This window comes from Homalodisca vitripennis, chromosome X (genome assembly GCF_021130785.1).
Source record: "Homalodisca vitripennis isolate AUS2020 chromosome X, UT_GWSS_2.1, whole genome shotgun sequence".
In the NCBI taxonomy this organism is placed as follows: Eukaryota; Metazoa; Arthropoda; class Insecta; order Hemiptera; family Cicadellidae; genus Homalodisca; species Homalodisca vitripennis.
The window spans coordinates 66,123,876-66,141,581 of record NC_060215.1 but is presented as its reverse complement, the minus strand read 5'-3'; the positions used below and the strand labels follow the sequence as shown (position 1 = coordinate 66,141,581).

The 17,706-nt window shown below is 33.3% G+C and overlaps 1 protein-coding gene across 1 annotated transcript in view; it reads left to right on the top strand.

Moving 5' to 3' along the window:
• Nucleotides 1–17,706, top strand: part of LOC124369103 (RNA exonuclease 1 homolog) — a 146,543-nt gene that overhangs the window by 117,869 nt on the left and 10,968 nt on the right. The window contains exons 13-16 of the mRNA XM_046826845.1: nt 4,694–4,991; nt 5,543–5,681; nt 11,661–11,772; nt 14,153–14,244. Coding sequence (XP_046682801.1) covers nt 4,694–4,991; nt 5,543–5,681; nt 11,661–11,772; nt 14,153–14,244 — 641 coding nt within the window. The remainder of the gene's footprint in view (nt 1–4,693; nt 4,992–5,542; nt 5,682–11,660; nt 11,773–14,152; nt 14,245–17,706) is intronic.

Genomic DNA, 17,706 nt, shown 5'->3' with positions numbered 1-17,706 from the left:
AAGAAGGACAGTTTGTCTCCGCGCTTAGTCCCTTACTTTAATTTTGTGTCCTCAAAGTCCGAGGCTTTTGCAAAAACCAATCAGATTTGAGGGCTCCTGTTCTCTGATATCCTTGGGGCTGAAGAGATATGCTCCCAGGTATCTTTTCCGAGTTTCTACGATGGCAGGACAATCTAACCAAATGTGCTCTGCTGACTCCTCCTCCTCTCCACAGAGTCTACACTCGTTAGTCTGGCTAAGGCCTACCTTCATAAGATGCTTCCTTAGAGAGCCATATCCTGTCAAAATTCCTAATATTAGTCTTATGTCCTCCTTATTCTGATCTAAGAGAGCTGTCCACCCTTTAACGTAAGGAGAGATAAACAATTTGGATAGTCTTAATCCTGAGGCTCTACTCCAATTATGATGTCTTATCCTCTTTTCCCTACAAATATTGCTTAGAATTACTTGACAATTTTGTGAAAAACTAAAATTTTTATTTATCATATGGAATACTCAAGTTACAAATTTTGCCCGAATCCGAATGACCACCATCTTGAAACTTTTTATTGGTTAAGACTGGCTAACGAACTCGTCTAAACTATACAGGGTGGTCCAGGAGGAAAGCATAATATTTTAACACCATAATTTCATTTCATTTACCATTATAATACTTTTTTAAATAAAAAATAACTAATTTCATTACATTATAAATAAGGTTCGAAAGTTCCACCATTAAAGTCTATACACTTCAGAATAATTTATGTCACTGTTTCAAGAACATCTTTCTTTTCCTGTATGATTACAGCAGTATTAAAAATCCGAGTACTCAATTCATCTTTTGTATTAACCTTTCACTTTGTATAATCTTCACTTCACCTTCAAGCATTTTTAAGGCTTGGAAGTGGTAATCAATCAAAATTTTGCACACAGGAAGAAAATTTAACTTTAACCGTTGCACCTCACTATTAGGTCTGTGCTTTGAAAATTAATCATGCATACACCACACACATCATCACTGTCAGCCGCCATAGTAACCAACCTCCATCCATTTGACACCATCTCTAAAACGAACATTTTCGCCTAGGAGATCCTTCTTCCTGTTATAAAGTTTCATTGTAGTCATAAAATCATCAGTTTTGTGGAAGTGATTAGTCATATCAATAACTTGATTTGCTGATGATTTCTCGATACTGTTCAGGAAAATAGATACATTGATGTTTTTTTAACTGCTTTTCTATACGGCCAAAATGCCTGTCACTGTCAAGGTAAGTATGTCCCAATTTTGGGAATTTATGATAAATAACTTTAAACCTACCTATGCTGTTCAAGTACTGGTAAAGACAAACGATTAAAGATTTTTATTTGGGCCCGAACAGGAATCAGACCAAATTATAATATGCTCCTTACTTTTCAGCTGTTCCTCCAGTTCAGCTGTAGTGAGCGTTAAGTTTAAAATCTCAGAACTGCCTCTGTTGGCTTGACCTTCAGACCATGTACAGAATACTGCTTTAGACCCCTCTTTCGTTGTAATATGTATTCCTAGGTTCTAAAACCAGGATTGGCATAGATAGAACGCCTTTGATGTGCTGACGTGGCAAAGACATAGTCTGTTGTAGATCAACTGTTACCGGCATCACATTTGTCTACATGTGTCAGACTTTCAACTACCAAAAGATAAATTTTAACGAGTGTCAAAAATATGACAGTAATAACTTTCTTTCAACTTACAAAATTTATCTGAAAGATTGTTGCTTTTGTTTTTATTTATGTACAATTTATGCATTTTTGAAACTGGCAGAAGTAGAAAAAGGTATTTTTTGGACATAGTGCAGTTTATTGGGTAATGTGACTCCTCGATTGGGAATTTACTAATATTTTCATCAACAGAATTGTTAATTTCATCACTTATTTTGTCTGGCCTCACATTATGCTTGCCCCTTTTATCAGGTTCAGAAGCAGCTGAACCAGTTTTAATTTTATTTTGAATAACTTCAATTTTTGAAACTTATTTGATACCAAAACCTTTTTGCATACAGACATTTTGTTGCCTCCACTTTGATTGTATGCTTTATATGAAAATAGCTTGTGTTTTACAGCTCCCTTCCTAGTTCTCTGTACTGGAACTTTTACAATGTTGTTGAACAGCAATGTATTTTTGGCTTCAGCATTTAGATCATTAAAAGATTTTAAAATGGACTTTCGAGTTTCTTCATCAAAGTTGTTTGTACATTTAAATTAATATTTATCATGGCAAAGGGTTCCTAGTTTAATACATTTCTCACGAATAACATATCCTTTATATGATATATAGCTTTCACCTCACTGGCTTTTGGCTACTGCCTTACTCTTTCTCCATTCATCGGGTTTTTTTATATTTTCTTAGAAGTCTTTAAAAAAATGTTTCTGATTGTTTTGGGCATTGTTTGATGGAGATATTGAGCTTTCCTCCTTCCATCAACTGTGTCTTTCCTTACATAAGTTGAAGGCTGTTCTTCTCTTTCATAAGCCAACTTGTTTGATAGGACCTCATTAGTTTCATATTGATTGTCACCATCACATTCACTAAGTTCAACGTAATCTGGCTGGTACACATCACTGGAGTCATCGCTAAACAGATTAAAGCTGCTGGGAGAACTGCTTTCCGGTTCATTTTCTGAAACAAACAAAACATTAGGAGCTAGTCATGAAGATTTTATAAAAAACTAATATAGCTCTAGGCTATATCGTATTCGATAATAATTATACATAGGCCAAATGTAAATAGGGTACACTATAATATCTACAATTCAGTAGTATCAATGTTATGCTAGTAACCTATTCTTACTAAAAATTGCAAAAGCCATTAATGTCATTTTTAGTTTTAGGGTTAGATTCCTAACCTAAATTACAATTTGACCCAAAAGCTGACCAGTAATTTAAGTGGCAAATTTTGTTTAAATTGGTGCAATCTGCATAATATTGAAAAACCTTACACAAAATTATTTAAAGAAAGTTGTTTAAAGCACATTAAGGTTCAAAGGCATCCTACCCTAACTTATAATTAGTTAATAGGAGTAATGTATTTATAGCTATTTGTATTGCCTTTGTCTATACATGCATTGATTATGACTTGTGTGGTTATGTAAATGTGTTTTAATTTTAAATACAATAGAATGTTATTATCATCAACATGAAATAATGTTACTAATTATAGAGCTTACTCACCGTTGGTAATTTCTTGTTGAATAATGTAAGATTCATTCACATCATGTGTTTCTTCTAGGTTGCAATCATTTTATTTTATTGATTTAGCTGTAGTATTTAAAGAAAAATTATTGTTTTGTTGTTCCAGGACTAAATTTAGCATTAGCTTTCCTCTAGAACTCTTATTTAAAAGATACAAAATAACACTTAAGATGTAACCAAATAAAACTTATTTAAACCATGACATTAACGATCTGTAAGCTCAACACCACAACTGTTGTTCAGCAGCTGTTGAGTGCATGAAGGAGTTATGTTTATATTTCCAGTCCATACCCTAGTGGAAGGAGTTATTGGGACATGTCGTCTTCATATTCTATGGATATAGCATATAAAGTAACATAGCCCCTTCATCTTACTAATATCTGATACTTCTATGTCTTTTTTTACGTTCTGGTAATGTGACATAACACTTGGGTACATAACACCTTCATCCACTGAAATATCTCATATTCTCAAAAATGTAACATAGCCCCTTTATCTTACTAATATCTGATACTTCTATGTCTTTTTTTACGTTCTGGTAATGTGACATAACACTTGGGTACATAACACCTTCATCCACTGAAATATCTCATATTCTCAAAAATGTAAGATAGCCCCTTCATCTTACTAATATCTGATACTTCTATGTCTTTTTTTACGTTCTGGTAATGTGACATAACACTTGGGTACATAACACCTTCATCCACTGAAATATCTCATATTCTCAAAAATGTAACATAGCCCCTTCATCTTACTAATATCTGATACTTCTATGTCTTTTTTTACGTTCTGGTAATGTGACATAACACTTGGGTACATAACACCTTCATCCACTGAAATATCTCATATTCTCAAAAATGTAACATAGCCCCTTCATCTTACTAATATCTGATACTTCTATGTCTTTTTTTACGTTCTGGTAATGTGACGTAACACTTGGGTACATAACACCTTCATCCACTGAAATATCTCATATTCTCAAAAATGTAACATAGCACCTTCATCTTACTAATATCTGATACTTCTATGTCTTTTTTTACGTTCTGGTAATGTGACGTAACACTTGGGTACATAACACCTTCATCCACTGAAATATCTCATATTCTCAAAAATGTAACATAGCCCCTTCATCTTACTAATATCTGATACTTCTATGTCTTTTTTTACGTTCTGGTAATGTGACGTAACACTTGGGTACATAACACCTTCATCCACTGAAATATCTCATATTCTCAAAAATGTAACATAGCCCCTTCATCTTACTAATATCTGATACTTCTATGTCTTTTTTTACGTTCTGGTAATGTGACATAACACTTGGGTACATAACACCTTCATCCACTGAAATATCTCATATTCTCAAAAATGTAACATAACCCCTTTATCCTCCAAGCCCTTCAATTATAGAGTAAATCGTATCATATAACGTGAAAGAATGTTTTTCATATTCTGTTTAAATAATGGTTTTCATATTCTGTTTAAATAGGTGGTTTTAGAAGAGTCTACAGATGCTGTGGCCAGACGATAGATAATCCTTGTGTGGCATCTGAATATCATGCGCCTAATGATGTAGACTACAACAATCTGGAAGGGTTTGTAGAAACCATAAAACCTGAAGGAGTAGAACCTGCTGAGGGATGGGGTGTGTATGCTGTGGATTGTGAGATGTATTGGTCCACTTCAGGATTAGAACTGGGGCGGGTAACTGTTGTGAATGCTGAGCAACGAGTTGTCTACGACACTTGTGTAAAACCTGAAAAACCCATTGCCGACTGCTGTACTAGGTAATTATATTTTAACTACCTTTCATAGTTATAATAAACCAACAGAATATGGCAACTGCTTTTAGTATAGTAATTGTACTACAAAATAAAGTTCTCATTGAATCTAATGTCTATACTCATTCACTATAGACATAAACATTTAAAAACATTCGGCCATCATTATCTGATCACGATGCACAACTGCTTGAGCTGTTTGATTATGAAATTAGTAAGCTGGTAAATAATTATTTATATCAGTATTACTACTAATTATAATTATAATATAATTATTATTACATTACTAATTATATAAGAAAATGTAATACTGACAATAATTCTTAGCAAAGGTAATGGTTCAATTTGTTACAGTAGTACTTTGTATATCAACATATAATATTTATTTATTAAAGTAGATATCTTGTGCTGACATACAGTGACACTGGGTTGTGCATTACTCTGCATAGTAAATGCTCAGTTATTATTGGTTGAGGACTAATAGGTCTTGATAAATCTAGTTAGGTGAGAGTCATGATTATATCAAGTGTGTATCTAATACTTATATTTGTCCTCAGATTGAGTGGTCTTACCGAAAATCACTTAAAAAATTCCAAAGTGTGTTTGAAAGAGGTTCAACAAGCAATGTTAACATTGTTTAATAGCAAGACCATACTGATTGGCCACAGTCTAGAAAATGACTTGAAAGTGCTTAAGGTAAGTTGTTAGATGTAGTTCAGTGATTATAAGTTACCAACAGAATTATCTTATTAAGTATGAACATGGATTTTTCTGTACAGTGTATAATTTAATTTTACTGGTACTATTCGTACCTATTTTAGGTTATATAAATATTGGTTAAATATTTTGAAATTACACTTATTTTAACACTAGCATCAATTTTATTTATATATCCTATATACAATTACAATATAGGATTTGTATGTGTTCTGTAATGGGAATTTCAGCTGACAATGGACAGATTTCAACTTAAAAAGGAAAGGCAGTTAAAACAACTCAATTAACAATAACTGAACTTGTTTTAATAGAATTTTAAACATAATAAAATACTATTCCACATGAATCACTTTACAAAACAAGACAAAAGTCAAATACATAAGTTATACATATCAACATACATACAAATATTTATATCAACCACGTGTTTACATTTTTTTAACAATGGGTTTGAATGTAAATATTATTACTAAGAGCAGTCCACCACCAACATGAATCAATAGTTAAACTATCAAAACATATAATTTATTTGAAGTTTATTTTTGATGATGGAAGGATTGTGAAGGAATTAGGATTTTCTGAAAATTTGCCTTTGTTCAGTGATGCAAAAATTCAATAAGTTTCGAGATCTACAATATGGTCCCTACTTCAGGTAAATAACTAACCTAACACATAATTACAAATTAGGTTAAAGTAAACAAATCATACCAGAGCGTTGTGACACGTGTAAGTCAGGAATCACAACCACCATTTTGTGTGTCAACTTCACTAACTCTAAAACATGCACTTAATCAAAAACTAAACACAACAATAATTATTAAAACTGAACTACAGAATACAGGTTACAATACGTCTACATTCGTCGACCAACCACCTACGACTGAGAAGAAGGGATCAGATTGCAGATCTCGAAACGTAGTGTTACTGCTGTTTTGTATCACTAAACGATGGCAAATGTCTGGAAAAATCCTGTTTCCTTCACATATCATTTACATTATATTTACACCATCGTCCCACCTTAAACCTTGGATAGGCGTAACCATACCAACTCTTTCAACATCATGTCCAACTCTAATTAAGGAGTCGTGTCGGCGGTAGCTTCATTCTTCTTTTAGTTCTTGTACGAGTTAAAGTATTCACGGTTTTTTTTTAGTACATTTGGTTTGGTGGGCGAGGTTCAGGCAACAGTCTAAAGCTGTGCCTGGTTCACTTGGAAAAGCCCCAGTGAAAGCAAGGAAAACCAACCTATGGATGCTAGCTAGATCAGCTACCACCATCTTGGCCTCCATTTTTGGCCACCAGACAACAGCCCCAAACATTAGTGCAGGTCAAACCACAGAAACATAAAGCCAATACAAAAGCCTCAGTTTAGGTCCCCAAAATCCACCTATCATACGTCTGCATTGAGTTAAAGATCATTTCCCTCTGGCGATAATCCTTTCCAGATGGTGTCCCCAGTTCAGGACCCTATCAAGGATTACACCCAAGTACTTAACCTTGGACTTCATCTCAATGGAAGAAGAGCCTTTCAGTAAGAATGGACCAATACCCTCCAACTTTACCTCCTAGTAAAGGCAACCATGGCAGCCTTGTTGGGTTTGACACTAAGACCCATCCCATCACACCAGTTCCCCACTATGTTCAGAGCAGCATTGGTCAGTTCCTTGACTGTTGTGTTGAACTTCCCACACACAGAATCACAATGTCATCCGCATAACCCTGTGCAAAGACACCATTGTTGTTCAAAGACACAAGTAGGTCATCCGCAACTAGGCTCCACAGAAGAGGAGAAAGGATGCGACCCTGGGGACAACCCCTCATGGTAACCACCCTGTCTGTGAGCAAGGCCGTTATCCATTCACATTTTTTTTGTTCTCTTAGGACAAGAAGCTTATAAATTGCACTTGGTCCTATAAGAACCTTAGCGCTGCTTCCGGAGTGACAGGATATTCAGGATGGGTAAGGTTAGGGGGTAGGGGTTGCCTCCTATTAAGATCCATGAGGAAGAATTAGGGCACTAATCTCAGTCATATCCCCCCGGAAGAAGGGGAGGCCAGCTCTGAACCAGCCTCTCCAGTCAAAGTAGGGGTGGCACACCCCTGTTGATGTTAACCTCTGAGGTTAAGGAACAAACCCCACCAACTCCAACATTCATCTCCCACAGTTGACTAGACCTATCGAATTGCCCATGAACCCCAGAATCTCGATATTTGCGGTTAGTGATGTGCTGCTCCTGGACATCTGTAAGGTTGTCCAGGTTGAAGTGGCACATCAGTTTTTGCTGTGCCCAGTGGTGGGTTCAACTGGATCCTTGCTGGGTTATCCAATCTCATATTTGACCATCAATACCATGTTTTGAGACCGTATTGACAATCTATGTCAAAAGCCTTGGGGTCACTGATTTTCAACAAGAAATTGTGTGTGAAGCTGCGGGTAACTGTTAGTTATAAACATAATAGTGACAAAATAAAAATCATAACAAGTAATTTTAATTAGTTTTATTACTGTATTTCATTCTTCTATAAAAAGGTCTTTTAATGCAAATTTAAACAATTTAACATTTTTAATGATCTATAAATCAATTTGAAGTATGTTAAATATTGTAGGCACCATCCAGAAATCTTATCTAGAGGATGTCCAGAACACCGGAGAGTTGAGGTATGGCAAACCCTCCGGATAAGTAGGGGGAATCTGGAGGTCCTCCTTCTGAAAATTGTTGAAATATTAGGTCCTATTTATAGGATTTCTGAACTAATAAAAGGAGGGCATAGATCAGATCAGGGTGTATAGTTTGCAGTTAAACCACTCTACCGCCATTCACCAGGAAGGTTATATAGGGATAATTAAAATTTTCAGCAACAAATACAGTTTATATGAAGTTTTCTTAACTAAAACAATATTTAATCATGGCATTAACAAAATATTGAACAATGTGGTTAATTTTAAATCATATACCTGTATCCAGACCAAAGTTAAATCTTGATGTCTACTTTCCGATAAAAAATATAAATATTCGAGTTTTTAAGTTAACCATAAACTAAGTAATATAGCTGCAATAATGGGAATTATATTAAAATTTAGTTTCTTTATTTCTGATTTTTGACATATGCAACTGTTTACTAACAATAACTTCCAGTTTTTCTATTGATAACTATGAAAAAAACTGTTTTGTGCTACTTTTCAACCAAACTGCAACTTTGAAAATTCATAACTCGGAATCTTGTGATCTGATTAAGACCAAATGCTTATACAAGATAGATTCATGTGAACTGTAAATGAGTAAGTAATTTTAGAATAGTATGAAAATAAAGTTGTTACTAAATTAATATCTTAACATTTATTCCTGATTGGGAGGTCCACAAAATTAAACATTTGTCATGTTATGGAGCTCTTAATCATTATCTTGAGCTTGTAATTTTGTAAACCACTATCTAAAATATTTAATTTGTAACCCAGATAAATTGTCCTGGTTTTGTTAATTGACTGTACTTTAACCGGTAACAATTTTTTAACATGCAATTCGCCAGACTGCCCAGGGTGGTATCACCTAGTGCTTAGTGACAACGAATGACAACAAACCAAACAAACACAGTACAGAACTGCTCAGAGCTTGGCAGCTCACTCACTACTGTGATAACTGACCACATCAGGACTACTGTAACAGATACTTTTTTCCAGGTACTCGTCTGTCTTAAGAGTAAAAGTTACTGCAAACTGAAAGTACAGGTACTTTTACGATACAGATACTTTACACAGTTACTGTCGTTCCTGGTACAGAATACTCTGACTCATTTAGCAGCATAAGTAATTGTAACATAACTGTACGATTTTAGGAGTACTCTGGAACATATGATTCTAAATCAGTATGAATACATTTTGTACTTTGAACTGAAAGTACAATGTACAGGTAGAAACCACAAGAAATAGTTGCTGCGTGACGGTTAATTTCTAATATTTAGTGTTTTGAAGAAAATCAAATTAATATATGTGCATTACCGTGTATTTACTAAATAAAATAGATATAATAAAAGTTTGAATTTATATATTTGATTACGATTGATTTCAAAGTTCCAACATAAAATGTTATTTTTAGTCATAAAAAGACTGTTCCACCCCTCCTCGTCGGCGCACCTATGGACATTTAAACTTCCAGTGTTTTACTTCCTTATTTTTTTGCTTACTTTAAGTACAATTAGATCATGTTTTCTCATTTGTGTGTTTTATTTTATAAGTACAGTAAAACCTCCTTAATCCAGCATTCTATAGTCCGGAATTGTCTATAATCCAGCATCAACAGCAATAGGAAAAAATCATAGAATTTCCTTCACAATTAACATTGTAAAGTGAGCAACTTGACAACTACCGCCAATACTCAAAGAGCAACAAAGCGTCACGCTCTAGTAAACGTGAGGGCATCGTGACTGCTCAGCAAATCTTGGATCCACTCGTCTCGCGGCATGCATTTCACTAAATCTTTAAATGCAAGTACAGAGGTTCATTCATACAAGAATTGGTTGTTTCCGAGTCCAGTGTTAAGGAATTTCAAGCCAAGTTTAACATAAAAGATGTAATTATTTTTACTGCAGCTTTGTCATGGAATGATGTTCAGAATGAAACAGTTAAAAGATCATGGAGGAAACTCTGGCCAGGTGTTATGAACAATGACGATGTTTCTAATGAGAATGATCTAACTAAAGACGATGAAGATGTAGGCCTACAAATTAATCTGGTAGAGATTAAAGAAAAAAACCAGTGAAATGAGTGAGCTAAGAAATATTCCAAGCACCAAAATCATTAAGTGGTTAGAGATAAATCCTCTCACCATTTGAAAAAATCAATGATGAATCCATAGTTCAAAGTGTTCTGAATCAAAAATCAGTTCAGAACGAATCAGAAAGTGATGGTGAAGAAGTCGCGGAAACAAAAGTTGTGTCTTGGGATGAAGCAATCAACACGTTTGTAAAATTTGCTGAGTCAAATAAACAATACAGTATGGCCGAAGCTATGAACTTGCATATAATCAAAAAATATTTTTTAAATAAAAAAAATAATTGTAAGAAGCAAGTAGATATTAGATATTTTTTCCAGCTATCTACCAGTGCTGTTGCTAAAAACCACGAATAGTACAGTACTGTATTCAAATTTATTTTATCATATACTGTACTTAAAAAATGCACTTTAATATTTCTCTTGTACTTATACATTGATTTATACTGTTTAAATAACCCATGTTTAAGTAATAAATATATATAATAAAAGTTTTTTGTGTAAATTGTGTTATTTTTTATACGACTCCTGGATTTTTATAAATAACCTCCATAGTCCGGAATTTTCTTTAATCTGGCAAGGGAGCAACGGGGCACAATTGGGGTCGAGTCCCAAACGTGCAGGATTAAAGAGATTCTAATGTACTATTATGTAAATTATCACATACTATTGAGAACTTAACCATTTATCTACTTGTAATTTACTCATTGAAAAATTTCTTCATATGGTAAGACTTTTATTTACTTTGTATTAATGTATTAACTTTCACAGGTACAATACATTTAATGGCACATTGTTGTTGGTTTGTAATTGATAGTTTGATGCATTTCCTCATGTTCTTAAGACTATATCTTATATAACTGATTCACATAATGAACTTTAAACCATCAGGAATATGTTACAAAGAAGAAACTGTTTTAAATAATATAATTTTAATAAACATGCTCTAACTTTATAACAGATACTTTCTTTATGCTTATACCATTTAAAATTATGATACACATAAACATCTGAATATTCAAAAAAGGAACATAATACCGTAGTTTCTATAATAGTACAATTACGTTATTTGAAATTTCATTATCAGTGTTCTGTGTAAATGTGTGATGGGCAGCGGGTAGTAAATAAGTCATAAACACATAAATCATTTTTCAGCTATTATACCTATAATTTTATCTTGTATTTTTACAGTTGGTTCACAGCACGGTAGTAGATACCGCCATGGTTTTTCAATCTCAGGGGAAAAAACAAGCACTAAAAGCTCTGGCCAAAGAGTTTTTGAATGAAGTGATTCAGTATGAAGGTAAAAATTTATCTTAAGTGGCATGTGTAGATATTTCAGCTCATTGTCAATTCAATAAGATAAAAATGCCTGCCTAATGTGGTGGCGGGTTAAGACAGATAGGTATAATGGAAATTTGAAGAAGAAGATTGTATCTAAAAAATGCATTACTGAGATTGCAATTTACTTTTTTAAGACACAACATAACTATGAAAATGTTAATTAGTGCTCTTGAATTTTATGTTATGTGAAATTTTATACATTTATAATACAGCTAATTTTAATACTAACACTGGATTGTCGTTTATCCATTTTTTTCATCGTTTCCTCTGGATCTATTCCTCTAATTGCTCAAAGTTTCTTATCCATAATTATTACAGTTTCTTTCCTCTTGTTAGCCATCTTTAGTCCACTAATTCAGTCAAACAAACCTAGTTCAAACTTAACCAGTATCTCGTTTCACCAAAGTCATTGTTTCTAAAATTAGTTCAGGAGATTACATTGGAAGGGAAGCAAAGCCCATCTCTGTCTCACTCCTCTCCTGTTCCCGCCCACTTGGCCTACATGTGGGAGAGAGTGATTAAGTTTGCTTGCAAAGCTTACAATTCCAAAAAATTTTATCATTTGTCACTTTGCTGGATATGGCAAGGTTTGATACATTTTACTCTATATTGATTGGTTGAATATATCTTTGTAAATTTAATATATGATATGTATACAAGAAAAAATTCAGCAATAAATTAAAATAAAGTACTTCAACATATACTGATACAATGAATGAAAGTGAATAATTCTAACCTAAAGGGACCAGTGGATAAGTCTGAGTGATCTTCAAATTCAAATCATACAAGTGTCTTAAAAAAGATTGAAAAACATTTCATGTTTATATAACAAGATTCTTAATGTTAGAAACTTAATTCATACATTGTTTATTGTATATTTAATGTAATACAATAACAATGATGGATGTTTACTGGCCACATGTTGGTTGCACCTATTTTACTGCAGTTGAAACATTAATATTGATAATGTAGTTGACGAAGACTCCAGGTTCACTGCATATTATGTATTCATCATGGTACAAATAGTTAATAATTTTGTAGTTGAAGATTAAGTTCTCCATCACTACATTTGTCATGCCTGGTATAGTGCTGCAATTTATTAGAAATAATTTAGATGAATGTCAGTAATAAAATGAAATGAAATGGCTTTTATTTTTAGTGGAGGAATTAGGACTAATGAGTCCTCTCTAGCACTCAAACTCAAAATATCAACAGTTACAAAAATATTATTATTTGATATTATATATATATATATATATATATATATATATATATATATATATATATTATAAAACACACACACATGCATATAAAAAGCAAAAAATGTCCTATCAGCATAGGTAGAGAAATGTGTTGTTTAGCCGCTAGCTGCCATTTTGTATTTTTTATAACAAAACTATTATCTCTTAAACCAGTTAAGCTAAAGAAACCAAATTTGGCACATAGGTTTGAATAGATAAAAAATTTGAAAAAATAATTGTTTTGTTTTCTTCAATATTAATGAAATGGCGTTTGTTGAAAAGTAAGTCAAATAACAAAAAGAAAAAACAAAGAACAGTATAGTTATAAAAGATTTACCACCAACCACAAAAACTATTTACCTAATTTTATTGAAATTCCAAACATATAGTTGAAAGCTATCAGTTGTTTGTTGTTCTTAGCTTGTGCAAGCGTATATTTAAAGTGGTTGTTCTCGCTTATGCGCTGACCAATTTTCTCAAAAAAAGTACTGTTAGAATTGTTATAAAAATTTCAAAATATAGTATTTTGTAAAATTTTTGTAATGGATAAAGCTTTTTTAAGTACGGTTTGCAGCATATTTTGTTTGCTTGATTTGCTGTTAAAAATTATATGCATATCAACCTATGCTTACATTAAAAATTTCCCACTGACTCCTCGTGGACCATTCCCATATAAATAGTAGAACACTGAATACATTTTAAAGAATATGTTTTTGTGAAGTTTTGTAACTTCATCTGATATGGTTACAATAAGATTAAATCATTTTTGAACTTGCATATAAGTCCAGTATTGAAAAGTTAGAGCACCACCTCTTTGTTTAAGATTAACCTTTTGAGATCTAATTTGCGGCATGATGTTTTATTAATTAAAACCTTTAAAATGGTATGCACCTCGACCTATGCTTACATTTAAGATTTTCCACTGACTTGTTACAGGCCATCCCCCTAATGTGTTGAAAAGCTACTGATTTCATTAAAAAGTTCAATTTTATGCCCTATGCCACTGTACAAAGTTTTATGTTACAATTTGTTACAACACAAATTAAAAACTGAAATCATACTGAAAAAAGTAAAAAAGAATCTGTGATTCAATTTCAGGTGATGCACATGACTCAGCGGAAGATGCCATTGCATGTTTAAAACTCATGCAGTGTAAAATTAAGAAGGATGCTCTTGTTGAATCTAAACCTGTAAGTAAATTAGTTAATATATTAAAAGAAATAATCATACTACAGTGATTTGGGTTTCAGAAGGATGCTTATGTTGATTTGAATGTTATTTAGGAAACGATATTTTAAATAAAAATAGTGAATGAATTTATTGATATCAATAAAATTAACTTAAGAGTACCTCAAGGCAGTTTGCTTGAACTAATAAGTTTTTGTATGTATAAATTATATATTTTAACATATAACTGTACAGCATTAGTACATGCTGATGATATAATTCATATTTATATGGCAATAGATATTTGTTTGTAGCAACAGAAAACTTGAATGAAAATGTTTAAAATGTGACTCAATGGGTTTTTAATAAAAATATTATTATTACTAATAGAAAAAAATACAGTAATGAGGTATTTCTCCAACAGTATATGTCAGCAAATACATGAATTGTATTGACACTGTACAGTTGTGTTTTATTAGCACAAATCTGGCACATTAAATATTTAGGATTAACCATGGACAAACAATGATATTTATTGAACATGTATGTTAATGTTTTGCGCAAAAAATTGAACCCTTCTAAAGCTCTCCATTATATGTTCTCATCAAATGAGTAATAAAATACAATTTATTTCATAAAAGGTATTAATATATAAAGTGATAGACCTGTCAATAAATTTACTTGTTTGAATATAGTCCTACAGGATGTTTTTTTATGATTCTCAAAGCTCTTTTTTGTAATTTAAAAATAGAAATCGCTTTGGAAGAAGAACCCCATCCAATATGCCATACATTTTGTGAGGGAAGACATAACTATTATATGGTGTCATCATCACTAGAAAACTGACAATATTTTGCAAAAGTTTTAAGGCAAATCATGCAGAACTCAGCTTATTTTCCAGTTTTTCAATATGAAATTTCCAATTAATGTTTTCATAAATGTATAATCCCAAAAACTTTACTGTATTAGAAACACCTACCTATTCATCATTAAAATACGGTCTGAAGAATTGATTTGTTTGTACGTTTTAAAATTAACGATTTCTGATTTATTGCTATTTAAAAATAAACCATTTATATTGAACCAAATATTTTAATTCTAAAATAAGTGAAGAGATTTTACAATGCACACTGACAGTGTTTAGGTCTGTTACTATTTCTGTAGTGTTGTCAGCATACAATATTTAAACTTCCTTTGTTATTATCATTAATAAAAATTCATTAAATAAATCATCATAATAAATCATTCATATAAATTAGAAATAATGTTGGGCCTAAAATGGATCCTCTTACTTGCAGACTTATAATTTTTGTTTCCTAGATTGGAAATAAAGCTTAAACCAGTTTAATTCTTTCACACCATAAAATTCCAATTTTTTATTTGGAAATTTATATTTCACTGATTGGTACTATCTCGAGGGATGTATTCATTCATTGCCTGCGGTGTTGCCTTGCACTGATGATTGAAGGCATTACAGTTAGCATGTTCAACTCCTAGTGCCTTTTACGAGATTCTAAAAACATTTCTGTCTTTCTAAAATTTCATTATTATTTGTTGATTTTTTAATTTAATTTTTTTTACTGTTGAAAAATGATTAATATTGTGACGTGGTTAAAGTAAACACAGGGTGGCCACCCGACCGGGAAACCCGGAAATAAGCCGGGATTGTTTTTGCTTCTAAAAACTTATAAAATTAATACATAATTTGACAGCTTCTTGAATCAAGAACTTATTAATCACGAAACATTGTATTTTACGCGACGTAGCTCGTGAAATTGTGAATAAAGATCGACATTATGATTGTGAGCTACATCTGACGGTAGTTTGATCTAAGATTACCTCCACTAGTGTAGTGAGTTTATCTTGGTTAGTTCTACTCCTGTGCCATGGCAAGCCTCTGCCCCCCTCCCAAAAAAAAAACGTAACAATGCATTGGAAAATTAAAATCGGCCGACCGATCGTTTCTGACTTCGGCACTAAACGAGTGCACTTTAAGAGGTAATGTGGCAGAGCGGTAGTAACCACGATACAAACGGGTTTTTCATACTTAAGTATTATTCAGTCACCGAAGTGGTGTCTCTGGACAAAGTTGTCCAACTCTTATTCTTTAGAGAAAATAGTGTTTTGGAAAGACGTGTGTTAGATAGATAGCACAGGCCTAAAATGTACAGCGTTATAAACAGGCTTCAAAGTTCGGTTCGTTGAATAATATAATGTTTGACGGTTTTATAAGAGGTGCAGCCCGGGTTTTTGAGTAAACCAGAAAAGTCACTTGGATTTATACAAAGCATAAGATAGATACTTTTTGGAGAAGACAGTAGTGGGTTAGTTACAACAAGTAACGTCGAGAAGGGGGCGTTTGCGTCCTGTTGCACAGCATTGACAGACTGAGCTGAGGGTTGAGTGGCAGGAGAAACATTTAATGTTTAGAATTGGCGGCGGATAAGCGCCATCGTGTGGTACTTACGTCATGCTCACGTCTACCGTGGCTAGTGTCAGGTATTCCCCATATGTACAACACAAATATTAAACTTTGTCTCCGCCCACCGCTAACCGCTCGTATCGCGGCCGAGGCCTCGGTTGGTCTATGAACGTATTGCTCCTCATACACGTTCCGATTGTCATCAAATTACATAGGTTAAAACAAAGGAAGTGATGTTATGTTTTGATATCACTCTCACATCCAAATCTTGACTGAACTGCGTTTGGTAACTGCGAAACGGTTTTTGTCCAATTCGTGATTAATGTTTTGGACGTGACAGAATTAGTTGACTTGGCGGTAAGTTTAGTAAATTTAAACAACTAATTTTATACTGTAAGTAGACACAAACTACAAAGATAACCAAACAATAAACTAACAAAGACTGACGTGTCTATTGCAATACCCTATTCGACGTTATCACGGAGCACCGCACTTTGTCGGTCACGAGTGATAAGCTTTCTTATCAGCTCTGCTGGGGGTATCGGTAGCGTACAGTAATCTGGAGTCGAAGATCCTAGGTTCAAATCTCGCTATCATAGTTTATATTTTTTTATTTTAGTTAAATTATAGCTTTATCATTGATGGACATTAACATTAATATTAATTTATGAAAATTGTTTTAGCGTTTTAACTTTTAATTGTAAAAATGGACTTTACAGTTGAAAAAACAACCGCGGGCAAACCATGCATTTTATTTAAAGATTTCAAATATAGACAGCAAAGAACTTTAAAATCAGGGGATATAAACTGGCGCTGTCTGACTGGCAAGAACGTGGCGCGTCTATAAAAATGGATGGAAATGTGACTCGTCTGTCAATTGTTAAAAACAAACATACATGAGCGCATGCTGTCACGATGCGATGAGCGCATGCTGTCACGATGCGACAGATGAAATCTCCGGGCCCCGCGCAGTCAACTTCCTTGTCCACACTGCCTCCAGCGACCTGCTCCACACCTAGCAGCATTGTTCCTCTTCACAATGCTTGCTTTTCACTGTCGTCTG